At 27.7% G+C, this 17878-nt stretch overlaps 1 protein-coding gene across 1 annotated transcript in view; it reads left to right on the top strand.

The window, feature by feature from the left end:
• The window catches only part of LOC137388341 (sushi, von Willebrand factor type A, EGF and pentraxin domain-containing protein 1-like), a 99307-nt gene that overhangs the window by 18422 nt on the left and 63007 nt on the right, over positions 1 to 17878 (top strand). The window contains exon 10 of the mRNA XM_068074828.1: positions 17226 to 17407. Coding sequence (XP_067930929.1) covers positions 17226 to 17407 — 182 coding nt within the window. The remainder of the gene's footprint in view (positions 1 to 17225; positions 17408 to 17878) is intronic.

The raw sequence follows: 17878 nt of genomic DNA, 5'->3' as shown, positions 1-17878 counted from the left end.
CTCTGATGAGCAGTATCATAGCTAGCCAGGGTGCTGGGCCCTGGTTAGTAGATAGTTCATTCATTTAGATAAAAACAAAGTGCTGTTTTGAGGGAATCAATAAAGTTTTTATTGAGACTGTGTTTACAAAGATTAAAATCGCTTTCTTGTAGAAGATTAGTTAACAAAGAGTTTTATACTGCTGACATCTAAAACGTGAACCCTTTTTGACCCGATGCAGAGTAGGGAAGTAGAAGTAGTAGAGCCATCAAGGAATGGTGTGTTATACACAATTATTGAAGTAGTCCTTTTAAAAGTATGAACGGCTAAGAGAGCAATGCGAAGTTATGCAAGTATATAAGTGTGTGGAATTCCAGACACATTAAATAATGAAAGACACTTGGTCAAATTGTTGTGCAAAGCATGCCAATATCTCATTTTTGTCTTTTAGCATGGTAGTTTGTTCATAAGGAAAAAGTTGACCTGTTTTTCTTATCCAACGTCTGCATACCACCTTCCGCAAGTTGTAAAATACTTTCACATAATTTGGCTTACTGGAGGGCCTTTAATTTTTCCTTCCATGGTAGAAGTTTTTCTTTTAGGTGTATGTTACATGTAGTATTTAGCTTTTACTAGGAGAGTGTAAGCATTAGTCTTGTATTATAGTTTACTGGTTTTAGCCTTGTATCCTTCGTCCGTCAGGGAGTTTTGCACTAGGGTGATTCTGTGCTATAAACACAGTAGACTGACAGTTCATATAAGTTAGTATGGTGGAGCGCTCACAACCTTGAATGTAAGTATAAAGTTGTTTTAATGATGATGTCTGCTTAGCTAAAACATATCGAGCATGCAACATACTCAGCTTTATACTGGTGAAACAAGCTCAACGCTTTGAGCTTTGCTTTACCAGTAGGTTGGTGCACCGCCATGTTTGCATAGATGAACCGCTAAACACGGCTTTCATATTTCCATAGTAATGATGCAGCAGGCACTCTTTTGTGACTTTAGAAAGGAAGCGTAAATTTGGTGTATTTTATCAGCCACATCATTCACCTTGTTCAGCTGTTGTTTAATGCTCATGAAGCTGTTTAATGATTTGTGGTGCCATGTTGATGTCAAGGTCAGTTGTAAGAGTTGGAACTGTTGTAATAAGATCAATTACTACAGATACAACGTTATTAGACTTGAGTGAAATTTTATATTATTTTATGGCTAGTATTTGTCATGACCGGCAGGATAGCTTTGTTGACTACTTGAACAAAAAAAATTCTGAAAAGCTAATGTAACACATTAACTTTTATTAGTTAATAAACATATTCCTTTTTTTAAACTATTATATTAGACATAGAGATTGTGTATTCTTTGTAAACGTAGTACAATATCATCTCAGTAGCTTGTTATGTTAAGCTGGTAATTTTTAGGTGATGTGTTTCGACAACTAAATTTCTGCAGTGAAATTGGTACAAAATTCTTATATATTTATGTAGAATACAAATCATAACTTTCAATTATAACAGGCTTTTTGTAAATAAAAACACTTCCAAAATATAAAAAATAGACCAATCAAACTTATGGGATAAGGAATTTTGTTTTCAAGAAAAAGAGTCATAATCAACAAATCTGCTAAAATTTGTGATATTTAGGTTGTTAAAGTTGTTAAAGTATGTGATAGTAAGCGAATCAGTAGTCATCATGAGAGTCAGATCACCTCAATCATCAAACAATTTTGCCTATGGTAGAATAACGCCGATACTTTCTGATAGCATTTACTAAGATTTTGTGCAAATTCACTTTAAGAGGTATAGCTCAAGTTCGTTAAATATAGGTGTGATGTCTTTCAAGGCAGCAAACATAGATCAGATATTTCCACTAATAATAAAATAATAGAAATAATAGTTTATAGTATCATAGTCTAGCTAGAAATTAACCATAAAAACCCAGCTGAATGTTTAGTTACAGTTTTACACAGGCATTTAAAGTTCAGGCAACCGCTTAGAAGTGCTGTTTATGCTCCAATTACCATAAAATTAATAGCAGATTATCTCATATTTTCCACTAATTTTTTTACATTTGTTTCCTACTGTAGGAGCAATACCAAACCATAGTACTTCTAATCATACACATACACACATACACACATATACACATACACACATACACTCATACACAATCACACAATCACACACTCACACACTCCCTCAAACACAAGCATTTGTGAAAGCTTTGACATGAGCATGTTCAAACGCAGAATTGTATTCATACACATTAGCATTAGTGCACATGCACACACTCACACACACACACACATTCAAATGCATGTACACAAGTATACACACACACACATGCACATGCACATGCACACACACACACGCACACACACACACACACACACACGCACACGCACACCTAAACACACACATACACACACACCTAAACACACCTAAACACGCATGCATACACTTACAGATATGCATGCATGCACACACTCACACCCTGGAATAAACGTGCACAATCATACACACACAAAAGCACTCGTACACGCAAGCTTGCACCTACCCACACACAGGTACACACATGCTCACAGGCCCATTCGTACACATACACACAAACACGCATGCACAAACACGCATACAAACATTCTTAAACGCACGCATACATACATGCATGCACAAACAAGCATAGACAAAAAATGCCTGTGTACAAATATGAATGTGTGCATGCATGTACGCACAAGGAAAAACTAACACGCACGGACACACTACTGTGCAAACATCTGTTTACTTTTTAAATTTGTAGACAGCTAATATTTCTGTGGTACTGAGCTAGTAGTCATATGTTGCAAGTGAATACAATATCTATGATGCTTTGTTTGTGTTAACATCTCTGTATCTGCCTTAGCTTTTGTTGACTAAAGTTAAGTTAACATTTAATTGGTTGTAGAAAGAGTCTACAGGTTTATTTTGAATATTTTATATAGCAGCTTCTCGGAAGAATTTTTTAATTGTGCCATTTGAGCAGAACATATTGGTGTCGGTATCCAGAGTGCAAAACACTTGAGTGCAACGCAGCAAATGCACATGGAGTTCTTTGGAAATTGTTTGTGCTTGTTGAGAGGTTAGCAAATATGTAGCAACGTTGGCAGGCTAAGAACCGTTGGTTTACAATTATTCTTGTATCATTGCATTATCCAGTAACAAATTTACCTGACTTAGTCCAAACAGTGAGGACACTTGTATATTCAATCTAAACAATGTTATTTTTTACGTCACGTTTTTTGAGTTATGCGTAGACCTAGCCATCTGATCAGATGACCTTGTGACACATTCACTTCTAACTCTACTGAAGTTAAAGGTAAAGGCAGCAAATCATATATACACGACTAGAGTCTCCCTTTAGACTCATATTCACTGCCTAGATTAGTAAGTATACTAATTAAAAGTTTATTCAAAATTTAAGACTACATGTACATTATGTTTTGTGAAAGTTCAACGGTTAATTCCCTTATGCTTTTATTATTTTACTTTACTTATATTTTAGTAAAATTTACCACCAGTTTTTTTTGTATCAGCTTTTAGGACTTTCACAAAATATTTTTGATTGCTTATACTCATTTTAGATAGCATAGATCATGTGTAATTAGTAGTTTAATATAGTCATACTTCATGTGCAATTAGTAGTTTAATATAGTCATACTTCATGTGTAATTAGTAGTTTAATATAGTCATACTTCATGTGTAATTAGTAGTTTAATATAGTCATACTTCATGTGTAATTAGTAGTTTAATATAGTCATGCTTCATGTGTAATTAGTAGTTTAATATAGCCATACTTTATGTGTATTCAGTAGTTTAATATAGTTTTACTTCATGTGTAATTAGTAGTTTAATATATACATACTTCATGTGTAATTATTAGTTTAATATAGTCATACTTCACGTGTAATTAGTAGTTTAATATAGTCATACTTCATGTGTAGTTAGTAGTTTAATATAGTCATACTTCATGTGTAATTATTAGTTTAATATAGTCATATTTCATGTGTAATTAGTAGTTTAACATAGTCATACTTCATGTGTAATTAGTAGTTTAATATAGACATACTTCATGTGTAATTAGTAGTTTAATATAGCCATATTTTATGTGTAATTGGTAGTTTAATATAGTCATACATCAAGTGTAGTTAGTAGTTTAATATAGTCATACTTCATGTGTAATTATTAGTTTAATATAGTCATATTTCATGTGTAATTAGTAGTTTAACATAGTCATACTTCATTGTAATTAGTAGTTTAATATAGCCATACTTTATGTGTAATTAGTAGTTTAATATAGCCATATTTTATGTGTAATTAGTAGTTTAATATAGTCATACATCATGTGTAGTTAGTAGTTTAATATAGTCATACTTCATGTGTAATTATTAGTTTAATATAGTCATATTTCATGTGTAATTAGTAGTTTAACATAGTCATACTTCATTGTAATTAGTAGTTTAATATAGCCGTACTTTATGTGTAATTAGTAGTTTAATATAGTCATACTTCATGTGTAATTAGTAGTTTAATATAACCGTACTTTATGTGTAATTAGTAGTTTAATATGGTCATACATCATGTGTAGTTAGTAGTTTAATATAGTCATACTTCATGTGTAATTATTAGTTTAATATAGTCATATTTCATGTGTAATTAGTAGTTTAACATAGTCATACTTCATTGTAATTAGTAGTTTAATATAGCCATACTTTATGTGTAATTAGTAGTTTAATATAGCCATATTTTATGTGTAATTAGTAGTTTAATATAGTCATACATCATGTGTAGTTAGTAGTTTAATATAGTCATACTTCATGTGTAATTATTAGTTTAATATAGTCATATTTCATGTGTAATTAGTAGTTTAACATAGTCATACTTCATTGTAATTAGTAGTTTAATATAGCCATACTTTATGTGTAATTAGTAGTTTAATATAGCCATATTTTATGTGTAATTAGTAGTTTAATATAGTCATACATCATGTGTAGTTAGTAGTTTAATATAGTCATACTTCATGTGTAATTATTAGTTTAATATAGTCATATTTCATGTGTAATTAGTAGTTTAACATAGTCATACTTCATTGTAATTAGTAGTTTAATATAGCCGTACTTTATGTGTAATTAGTAGTTTAATATAGTCATACTTCATGTGTAATTAGTAGTTTAATATAACCGTACTTTATGTGTAATTAGTAGTTTAATATAGTCATACATCATGTGTAGTTAGTAGTTTAATATAGTCATACTTCATGTGTAATTATTAGTTTAATATAGTCATATTTCATGTGTAATTAGTAGTTTAACATAGTCATACTTCATTGTAATTAGTAGTTTAATATAGCCATACTTTATGTGTAATTAGTAGTTTAATATAGCCATATTTTATGTGTAATTAGTAGTTTAATATAGTCATACATCATGTGTAGTTAGTAGTTTAATATAGTCATACTTCATGTGTAATTATTAGTTTAATATAGTCATATTTCATGTGTAATTAGTAGTTTAACATAGTCATACTTCATTGTAATTAGTAGTTTAATATAGCCGTACTTTATGTGTAATTAGTAGTTTAATATAGTCATACTTCATGTGTAATTAGTAGTTTAATATAACCGTACTTTATGTGTAATTAGTAGTTTAATATAGTCATACTTCATGTGTAATTAGTAGTTTAATATAACCATACTTTATGTGTAATTAGTAGTTTAATATAGTCATACTTCATGTGTAATTAGTAGTTTAATATAACCATACTTCATGTGTAATTAGTAGTTTAATAAAGTCATACTTCATGTGTAATTATTAGTTTAATATAGCCATACTTCATGTGTAATTAGTAGTTTAATATAGTCATACTTCATGTGTAACTAGTAATTTAATATAGCCATACTTCATGTGTAATTAATAGTTTAATATAGTCATACTTCATGTGTAATTAGCAGTTTAATATAACCATACTTTATGTGTATTTAGTAGTTTAATATAGTCATACTTCATGTGTAATTAGTAGTTTAATATAGTCATACTTCATGTGTAATTAGTAGTTTAATATAGTCATACTTCATGTGTAATTAGTAGTTTAATATAACCATACTTTATGTGTAATTTGTATTTTAATATAGTCATACTTCATGTGTAATTAGTAGTTTAATATAGACATACTTTATGTGTAATTTGTAGTTTAATATAGTCCTACTTCATGTGTAATTAGTAGTTTAATATAGTCATACTTCATGTGCGATTAGTAGTTTAATATAGACATACTTCATGTGTAATTAGTAGCTTAATATAGATATACTTCATGTGTAATTATTAGTTTAATATAGTCATACTTCATGTGTAATTAGTAGTTTAATATAGTCATACTTCATGTGTAATTAGTAGTTTAATATAGTCATACTTCATGTGTAATTAGTAGTTTAATATAACCATACTTTATGTGTAATTAGTAGTTTAATATAACCATACTTTATGTGTAATTTGTAATTTAATATAGTCATACTTCATGTGTAATTAGTAGTTTAATATAGTCATACTTCATGTGTGATTAGTAGTTTAATATAGTCATACTTCATGTGTAATTAGTAGTTTAATATAGCCATACTAAATGTGTAATTAGTAGTTTAATATAGTCATACTTCATGTGTAACTAGTAATTTAATATAGCCATACTTCATGTGTAATTAATAGTTTAATATAGTCATACTTCATGTGTAATTAGCAGTTTAATATAACCATACTTTATGTGTATTTAGTAGTTTAATATAGTCATACTTCATGTGTAATTAGTAGTTTAATATAGTCATACTTCATGTGTAATTAGTAGTTTAATATAGTCATACTTCATGTGTAATTAGTAGTTTAATATAACCATACTTTATGTGTAATTTGTATTTTAATATAGTCATACTTCATGTGTAATTAGTAGTTTAATATAGACATACTTTATGTGTAATTTGTAGTTTAATATAGTCCTACTTCATGTGTAATTAGTAGTTTAATAGAGTCATACTTCATGTGCGATTAGTAGTTTAATATAGCCATACTTCATGTGTAATTAGTAGCTTAATATAGATATACTTCATGTGTAATTATTAGTTTAATATAGTCATACTTCATGTGTAATTAGTAGTTTAATATAGTCATACTTCATGTGTAATTAGTAGTTTAATATAGTCATACTTCATGTGTAATTAGTAGTTTAATATAACCATACTTTATGTGTAATTAGTAGTTTAATATAACCATACTTTATGTGTAATTTGTAGTTTAATATAGTCATACTTCATGTGTAATTAGTAGTTTAATATAGTCATACTTCATGTGTGATTAGTAGTTTAATATAGTCATACTTCATGTGTAATTAGTAGTTTAATATAGCCATACTAAATGTGTAATTAGTAGTTTAATATAGCCATAGTTCATGTGTAATTAGTAGTTTAATATAGCCATACTTCATGTGTAATTAATAGTTTAATATAGTCATACTTCATGTGTAATTAGTAGTTTAATATAACCATACTTTATGTGTATTTAGTAGTTTAATATAGTCATACTTCATGTGTAATTAGTAGTTTAATATAACCATACTTTATGTGTAATTAGTAGTTTAATATAGTCATACTTCATTTGTAATTAGTAGTTTAATATAACCATACTTTATGTGTAATTAGTAGTTTAATATAGTCATACTTCATGTGTAATTAGTAGTTTAATATAGTCATACATCATGTGTAATTAGTCGTTTAATATAACCATACTTTATGTGTAATCTGTAGTTTAATATAGTCATACTTCATGTGTAATTAGTAGTTTAATATAGACATACTTCATGTGTAATTATTAGGTTAATATAGTCATACTTCATGTGTAATTAGTAGTTTAATATAGTCATACTTCATGTGTAATTAGTAGTTTAATATAGTCATACTTCATGTGTAATTAGTAGTTTAATATAACCATACTTTATGTGTAATTTGTAGTTTAATATAGTCATACTTCATGTGTAATTAGTAGTTTAATATAGACATACTTCATGTGTAATTATTAGTTTAATATAGTCATACTTCATGTGTAATTAGTAGTTTAATATAGTCGTACCTCATGTGTAATTAGTAATTTAATATAGCCATACTTTATGTGTAATTTGTAGTTTAATATAGTCATACTTCATGTGTAATTAGTAGTTTAATATAGTCATACTTCATGTGTAATTAGTAGTTTAATATAGACACACTTTATGTGTTATTTGTAGTTTAATATAGTCATACTTCATGTGTAATTAGTAGTTTAATATAGTCATACTTCATGTGCGATTAGTAGTTTAATATAGCCATACTTCATGTGTAATTAGTAGTTTAATATAGCCATACTTAATGTGTAATTAGTAGTTTAATATAGCCATACTTCATGTGTAATTAGTAGTTTAATATAGATATACTTCATGTGTAATTTGTAGTTTAATATAGTCATACTTCATGTGTAATTAGTAGTTTAATATAGTCATACTTCATGTGTGATTAGTAATTTAATATAGTCATACTTCATGTGTAATTAGTAGTTTAATATAACCATACTTTATGCGTAATTAGTAGTTTAATATAACCATACTTTATGTGTAATTTGTAGTTTAATATAGTCATACTTCATGTGTAATTAGTAGTTTAATATAGTCATACTTCATGTGTGATTAGTAGTTTAATATAGCCATACTTCATGTGTATTTAGTAGTTTAATATAGCCATACTTCATGTGTAATTATTAGTTTAATATAGTCATACTTCATGTGTAATTAGTAGTTTAATATAGACATACTTCATGTGTAATTATTAGTTTAATATAGTCATACTTCATGTGTAATTAGTAGTTTAATATAGTCATACTTCATGTGTAATTAGTAGTTTAATATAGTCATACTTCATGTGTAATTAGTAGTTTAATATAGTCATACTTCATGTGTAATTAGTAGTTTAATATAGTCATACTTTATGTGTAATTTGTAGTTTAATATAGTCATACTTAATGTGTAATTAGTAGTTTAATATAGACATACTTCATGTGTAATTAGTACTTTAATATAGCCATACTTCATGTGTAATTAGTAGTTTAATATAGTCATACTTCATGTGCAATTAGTAGTTTAATATAGCCATATTTCATGTGTATTTAGTAGTTTAATATAGACATACTTCATGTGTAATTATTAGTTTAATATAGTCATACTTCATGTGTAATTAGTAGTTTAATATAGTCATACTTCATGTGTAATTAGTAGTTTAATATAGTCATACTTCATGTGTAATTAGTAGTTTAATATAACCATACTTTATGTGTAATTTGTAGTTTAATATAGTCATACTTCATGTGTAATTAGTAGTTTAATATAGACATACTTTATGTGTAATGTGTAGTTTAATATAGTCATACTTCATGTGTAATTAGTAGTTTAATATAGACATACTTCATGTGTAATTAGTAGTTTAATATAGTCATACTTCATGTGTAATTAGTAGTTTAATATAACCATACTTTATGTGTAATTAGTAGTTTAATATAACCATACTTTATGTGTAATTTGTAGTTTAATATAGTCAAACTTCATGTGTAATTAGTAGTTTAATATAGTCATACTTCATGTGTGATTAGTAGTTTAATATAGCCATACTTCATGTGTAATTAGTAGTTTAATATAGCCATACTTAATGTGTAATTAGTAGTTTAATATAGCCATACTTCATGTGTAATTAGTAGTTTAATATAGACATACTTCATGTGTAATTATTAGTTTAATATAGTCATACTTCATGTGTAATTAGTAGTTTAATATAGTCATACTTCATGTGTAATTAGTAGTTTAATATAGTCATACTTCATGTTTAATTAGTAGTTTAATATAACCATACTTTATGTGTAATTTGTAGTTTAATATAGTCATACTTCATGTGTAATTATTAGTTTAATATAGACATACTTCATGTGTAATTATTAGTTTAATATAGTCATACTTCATGTGTAATTAGTAGTTTAATATAGTCATACTTCATGTGTAATTAGTAGTTTAATATAGTCATACTTCATGTGTAATTAGTAGTTTAATATAGACATACTTCATGTGTAATTATTAGTTTAATATAGTCATACTTCATGTGTAATTAGTAGTTTAATATAGTCATACTTCATGTGTAATTAGTAGTTTAATATAGCCATACTTCATGTTTAATTAGTAGTTTAATATAGACATACTTCATGTGTAATTAGTAGTTTAATATAGCCATACTTCATGTGTAATTAGTAGTTTAATATAACCATACTTTATGTGTATTTAGTAGTTTAATATAGTCATACTTCATGTGTAATTAGTAGTTTAATATAACCATACTTTATGTGTAATTAGTAGTTTAATATAGTCATACTTCATTTGTAATTAGTAGTTTAATATAACCATACTTTCTGTGTAATTAGTAGTTTAATATAGTCATACTTCATGTGTAATTAGTAGTTTAATATAGTCATACATCATGTGTAATTAGTCGTTTAATATAACCATACTTTATGTGTAATCTGTAGTTTAATATAGTCATACTTCATGTGTAATTAGTAGTTTAATATAGACATACTTCATGTGTAATTATTAGGTTAATATAGTCATACTTCATGTGTAATTAGTAGTTTAATATAGTCATACTTCATGTGTAATTAGTAGTTTAATATAGTCATACTTCATGTGTAATTAGTAGTTTAATATAACCATACTTTATGTGTAATTTGTAGTTTAATATAGTCATACTTCATGTGTAATTAGTAGTTTAATATAGACATACTTCATGTGTAATTATTAGTTTAATATAGTCATACTTCATGTGTAATTAGTAGTTTAATATAGTCGTACCTCATGTGTAATTAGTAATTTAATATAGCCATACTTTATGTGTAATTTGTAGTTTAATATAGTCATACTTCATGTGTAATTAGTAGTTTAATATAGTCATACTTCATGTGTAATTAGTAGTTTAATATAGACACACTTTATGTGTTATTTGTAGTTTAATATAGTCATACTTCATGTGTAATTAGTAGTTTAATATAGTCATACTTCATGTGCGATTAGTAGTTTAATATAGCCATACTTCATGTGTAATTAGTAGTTTAATATAGCCATACTTAATGTGTAATTAGTAGTTTAATATAGCCATACTTCATGTGTAATTAGTAGTTTAATATAGATATACTTCATGTGTAATTTGTAGTTTAATATAGTCATACTTCATGTGTAATTAGTAGTTTAATATAGTCATACTTCATGTGCGATTAGTAAGTTAATATAGTCATACTTCATGTGTAATTAGTAGTTTAATATAACCATACTTTATGTGTAATTAGTAGTTTAATATAACCATACTTTATGTGTAATTTGTAGTTTAATATAGTCATACTTCATGTGTAATTAGTAGTTTAATATAGTCATACTTCATGTGTGATTAGTAGTTTAATATAGCCATACTTCATGTGTAATTAGTAGTTTAATATAGCCATACTTAATGTGTAATTAGTAGTTTAATATAGCCATACTCCATGTGTAATTAGTAGTTTAATATAGACATACTTCATGTGTAATTATTAGTTTAATATAGTCATACTTCATGTGTAATTAGTAGTTTAATATAGCCATACTTCATGTGTAATTAGTAGTTTAATATAGTCATACTTCATGTGCAATTAGTAGTTTAATATAGCCATATTTCATGTGTAATTAGTAGTTTAATATAGACATACTTCATGTGTAATTATTAGTTTAATATAGTCATACTTCATGTGTAATTAGTAGTTTAATATAGTCATACTTCATGTGTAATTAGTAGTTTAATATAGTCATACTTCATGTGTAATTAGTAGTTTCATATAACCATACTTTACGTGTAATTTGTAGTGTAATATAGTCATACTTCATGTGTAATTAGTAGTTTAATATAGACTTACTTTATGTGTAATTTGTAGTTTAATGTAGTCATACTTCATGTGTAATTAGTAGTTTAATATAGTCATACTTCATGTGCGATTAGTAGTTTAGTATAGCCATACTTCATGTGTAATTAGAAGTTTAATATAGCCATACTTAATGTGTAATTAGTAGTTTAATATAGCCATACTTCATGTGTAATTATTAGTTTAATATAGTCATACTTCATGTGTAATTAGTAGTTTAATATAGACATACTTCATGTGTAATTATTAGTTTAATATAGTCATACTTCATGTGTAATTAGTAGTTTAATATAGTCATACTTCATGTGTAATTAGTAGTTTAATATAGTCATACTTCATGTGTAATTAGTAGTTTAATATAGTCATACTTCATGTGTAATTAGTAGTTTAATATAGTCATACTTTATGTGTAATTTGTAGTTTAATATAGTCATACTTAATGTGTAATTAGTAGTTTAATATAGACATACTTCATGTGTAATTAGTACTTTAATATAGCCATACTTCATGTGTAATTAGTAGTTTAATATAGTCATACTTCATGTGCAATTAGTAGTTTAATATAGCCATATTTCATGTGTATTTAGTAGTTTAATATAGACATACTTCATGTGTAATTATTAGTTTAATATAGTCATACTTCATGTGTAATTAGTAGTTTAATATAGTCATACTTCATGTGTAATTAGTAGTTTAATATAGTCATACTTCATGTGTAATTAGTAGTTTAATATAACCATACTTTATGTGTAATTTGTAGTTTAATATAGTCATACTTCATGTGTAATTAGTAGTTTAATATAGACATACTTTATGTGTAATTTGTAGTTTAATATAGTCATACTTCATGTGTAATTAGTAGTTTAATATAGTCATCATTCATGTGCGATTAGTAGTTTGATATAGCCATATTTCATGTGTAATTAGTAGTTTAATATAGCCATACTTAATGTGTAATTAGTAGTTTAATATAGCCATACTTCATGTGTAATTAGTAGCTTAATATAGATATACTTCATGTGTAATTAGTAGTTTAATATAGACATACTTCATGTGTAATTATTAGTTTAATATAGTCATACTTCATGTGTAATTAGTAGTTTAATATAGTCATACTTCATGTGTAATTATTAGTTTAATATAGTCATACTTCATGTGTAATTAGTAGTTTAATATAGTCATACTTCGTGTGTAATTAGTAGTTTAATATAGTCATACTTCATGTGTAATTAGTAGTTTAATATAACCATACTTTATGTGTAATGTGTAGTTTAATATAGTCATACTTCATGTGTAATTAGTAGTTTAATATAGACATACTTCATGTGTAATTAGTAGTTTAATATAGTCATACTTCATGTGTAATTAGTAGTTTAATATAACCATACTTTATGTGTAATTAGTAGTTTAATATAACCATACTTTATGTGTAATTTGTAGTTTAATATAGTCAAACTTCATGTGTAATTAGTAGTTTAATATAGTCATACTTCATGTGTAATTAGTAGTTTAATATAACCATACTTTATGTGTAATTTGTAGTTTAATATAGTCATACTTCATGTGTAATTAGTAGTTTAATATAGACATACTTCATGTGTAATAAGTAGTTTAATATAGCCATACTTCATGTGTAATTAGTAGTTTAATATAGTCATACTTCATGTGCAATTAGTCGTTTAATATAGCCATATTTCATGTGTAATTAGTAGTTTAACATAGCCATACTTCTTGTGTAATTAGTAGTTTAATATAGTCAAACTTCATGTGTAATTAGGAGTTTAATATAATCATACTTCATGTGTAATTAGTAGTTTAATATAGTTATACTTCATGTGTAATTAGGAGTTTAATATAATCATACTTCATGTGTAATTAATAGTTTATTATAGTTATACTTCATGTGTAATTAGTAGTTTAATATAGTCATACTTGATGTGTACAGATACGTACTGTATCTGTACATATCAGTTTGTATGTCACATGCAGTGGTGTTAATGCAGCTCTATTCCTATGTTTTTGAAAATGAAACACTTTCATTAAAGGGCAGCTGCCCTCTTGTTTACCATATATGTTATACTTGAAATTGAACTTCATCAAACCTCCTGTTTATCATATGTGTTATTTACTTAGAACTGAACCTCATCGAACCTCTGTTTATGATCAAACTCTCTAACTATGTTTCATGTGTTCTTGGAAGTTTTTAATATCTAAACTGGATTAGAGTTACTCTTGTTTCATGTCTAATCTTTCCAAAAGCGTTCAGTAATCAGTTTTACTTTGAGTCAATGAAGTGGTTTATTTTAGTGTTCTACACTTACATGTATGGCAAAAGCCAGTTACATCATACCAACAGTTTCTCATGTACATCAGAACCAAAGGTTACATTTTCTCACAAACCGATGAACTTATTTTTGTCAGCCATTTTACATACAACTTCATGTGTAGAACTTTATGTAACATGCGGAAGTCTTCTGATATGAAAGGTGAATGGACAAAACACATACCCCTTTCTGGATGCATACAAATGTTGCGCCGTATGTGTTGGCCTCTTGAAATCTGTCTACTCTTTTTGTAACCTTTTCTCACACTGTTTTATATCCATAGTTTTTTTTATCTGCTGCTTTTTGCTTTCTGTTTCTTTTCCTTAAAATTTCACTCAATTTTACTTTTATTTGTAATATTTCTCCAATACACCACCTCCTTTCTTCTTACTTAAGCTGTATTTTGTTTATCCTCCCGCTTATTACTTTCTTGCTTGCTCTCCATTACTCTCTTTCACTTCCTCCTTTTTCTGTTTGAATCTCTCCCTCTCTTTTCCTTTTTCTTTCCTTCTTTCTCTTTTTTTCTCTCTCTCTCTTTCTCTCTTTCTCTCTCTCTTTCCCTCTCATTTCTCTTTCTCCCTTTTTTTCTCCCTCTCTCCCTCTCTCTTCCTTTCTCTCCATCTCTTTCCCTCTCCCTTTCCCTTCCTCTCTCTCTTTCCTCTCTCTCTCTCTCTCTCTCTCTCTCTCTCTCTTTCTCTCTCCTCTTTTTCCCTCTCTCTCTTTACTTTTCTCTTCCTCTCCCACTTCTTCTCTTTCTCCTTCTCTCTCTGTCTCTCGCTTCTTCCTACTTTCCTCTTTTGCTCTCTTTTTTGCTCTCGATCGGTCATACATTTGTCAGTCTATTGAACAATGTTCCTTTGAACAATTGTTGTACAGAATTACCCTTTAGAATGGTTACACTCAGTATGAAAAAGACCTTTTAAAGCATGATTTAGCTGCAACAACAATGTAACCTAATGCTTAGTATTCATCATAGCACATTGTTACAGTTTATATAACTTTCATAACTACTACCGTAACAGAAAGAAGTTGAGTTCCTTGAAGATGCTGACACAGCTGCTGCTGATATTTCTCATAATTTTGAGCAAAATTTGCTTTGGTGAGTATTTTTCTACCAAACTGAGTATTGTTATACTCATTGTTACTATATGCAGGCTTGTGATTGAAGCATTTTTAGCTGCTGCTCTTAGAAATACTTAAAAGTAGCTATTGAATAGCAGTAATTTAATTTCTAGTTTCTTTCTTCAATTCATCGGTTTTTTTAAATAATTAGCATCTCTTCATTAGTGATGTGAACATCTTCAAATGGTTTTTATGCAAGTTGATTTTTTTTTAAATATGCAGAACTCAATATTATTTCTTCTGATGTGTTGCGAAAATACTCTTTAAGCTTCTAATTTAACAAACACTGTGTGTTAATATATAAAATCTGGTATCAGCTAAGTTAGTAAAATATTTGTAAGTTATATTAACAGAGAAATGCAATATTAGCAGTCAAATGGCACTGCAGTGCAATAGGATAACTGCAATGGTAGCTGTAATGTACTGGGTGTGATTATGTACAACAAACATAACAAACAAACATTTGCCAGTCCTAATTTTGATTAAAAAAAGCTTCTCAATGTTTTAATAGCGATTTTAGGCCAAATTAATCTGTCTATTTATGTATAATCCAATCAGATAGAAAAAGGTTTAGGTTATTTTCTACAAATAATAAAGATTTGGTAACATATTTAAATAGGTTTATATGTGTTTTGTATCATTATTATACTTAAACGACTCCATTGAAAAATGTTTAAGATTGTTGATGATATTTTGGTACAAGGGTTTGCAACGGCCGCTGATGAATAATTTTTGTGAGTTGTGTGCACATATGCATTTATCATAAATCTCCCAAACAATCGCTTCACTCGTGTTTAGTCGTGGAACAAACATTATCTAAAAAATAAATGGGCTAATTTTTTTAGCTTTTTACTAAGTTGTAGAATCAATTGTAGCTCTTTTAAAACAGTACTTCAATTACGATAAGCTAAATGTTTCATAGCAGTTTATCCTTTTATCACAAAAATATTTTAATATACAATTGTCTAACATAAAAAAATTTGAAATAGGCAAACAATTTTACGCAAATCTTTGCCTCAAGACAAGAAGCAACTTGTGATACAAGCATATGAGATGTTTTTGCTATAGTCGCAAGGTGACCAAAAATGGTAGAAGCAACTCATGAGACCAGCATGGCTCAGCCTTTTTCATCGAGTCAGTTTAAAAAATTTTTAAAAAGGTTGGCTAAAAGAGAAGGCCAGTCGAAAAGCGACTCTAAAAGAACCAAAACAGAAGGAAAAAAAACAAAACACTGAAAATGAAATTTAAAATATTTTTAGTGTAACTTAGGATTAAAACTTGTTTTTAGTGTGTTTATAGTAAGTTAAGTTCATTCAACTCAAGTTTAAAGTATATGTCGTCTTATGTAGTCTCAAAAAGTGCAGCGTACCAAATGTGTCACGGTGAAGTCATTTTCAGTAACTCTGAGTCACTCTGAAAGTAAGAACAACTACATGTACATGCAGCATTGTGCATAATAATGTTCTGTTATTTTACAGATTCTAACAAATACATACATACATTTTGTATTGTGGGTGTAACATGTGGATTGGAACAATTTGAAACCGACTTCTGTCTGGTAATATCCTATTTTATCAGGTTTTTCAGAGTTTGGGAATTGAGTAATTTGTACTTTTGTTATTTTGTTTAAAAAAGCGTAGTTGACATACACGCTCGGCCCTGGCACTTATTAGGGTTGTATGTTGAGATATTACTGTAATCGGTATAGCTAGAAATTTGCAATGAGCTTTTCGTGCTTGCATTATAATTGTTTTAAAATACATTACCATTTATTTTAGCATCAACTTACACCTGCGGTCAGTCAGTAACAGGCTTATCAGGTACTTTGACATCTCCAAACTATCCTGGTTACTACAGAAACAATGAAAACTGTGAGACAGTGATTGTTATACCTGGTGCCGTCGGTATCACACTTACAGTAGATTATTTTTCTTTGGAGTCCTGCTGTGACTATCTACGTGTGAGCTTTTTACTATTGTACATAAAACACTATACTTTTAATTTTTGTATAAGCTACATATATGTAAAATATTTATTACTTTTAATATTTTGTCAGAAGTATAATTCTATCAAAAATTATCTAAAGCTTTAAAATCTTTTTTAACCAAAGGTTTATTGCTAGAGACCATTTTGCATCTGTTTTCTATGTTAATCTACTGTACTATAATACTGAAGCGTTATAATATGTCCAAAGTTTAAGCAAATATGTTTAGATTACATGTATATCCTATGGATTTTAAATCACTTTTACTATAAATTAACTTTCGATACTAAAAGATTTATACATGTATTTTTAGCATTAAAGTATGTAATTACGCACTGCATAAAACGATTACTAAATAATTACATAAATATGAAACATGTTGATGCTTAAATAATTAACAAAATCTGAACAGGAATTATAAAACTCCTGCATTTTTCTTTTATATAA

This window comes from Watersipora subatra, chromosome 2, assembly GCF_963576615.1.
Source record: "Watersipora subatra chromosome 2, tzWatSuba1.1, whole genome shotgun sequence".
Taxonomy (NCBI): Eukaryota; Metazoa; Bryozoa; class Gymnolaemata; order Cheilostomatida; family Watersiporidae; genus Watersipora; species Watersipora subatra.
This window is presented reverse-complemented; position numbering and strand designations above follow the sequence as displayed.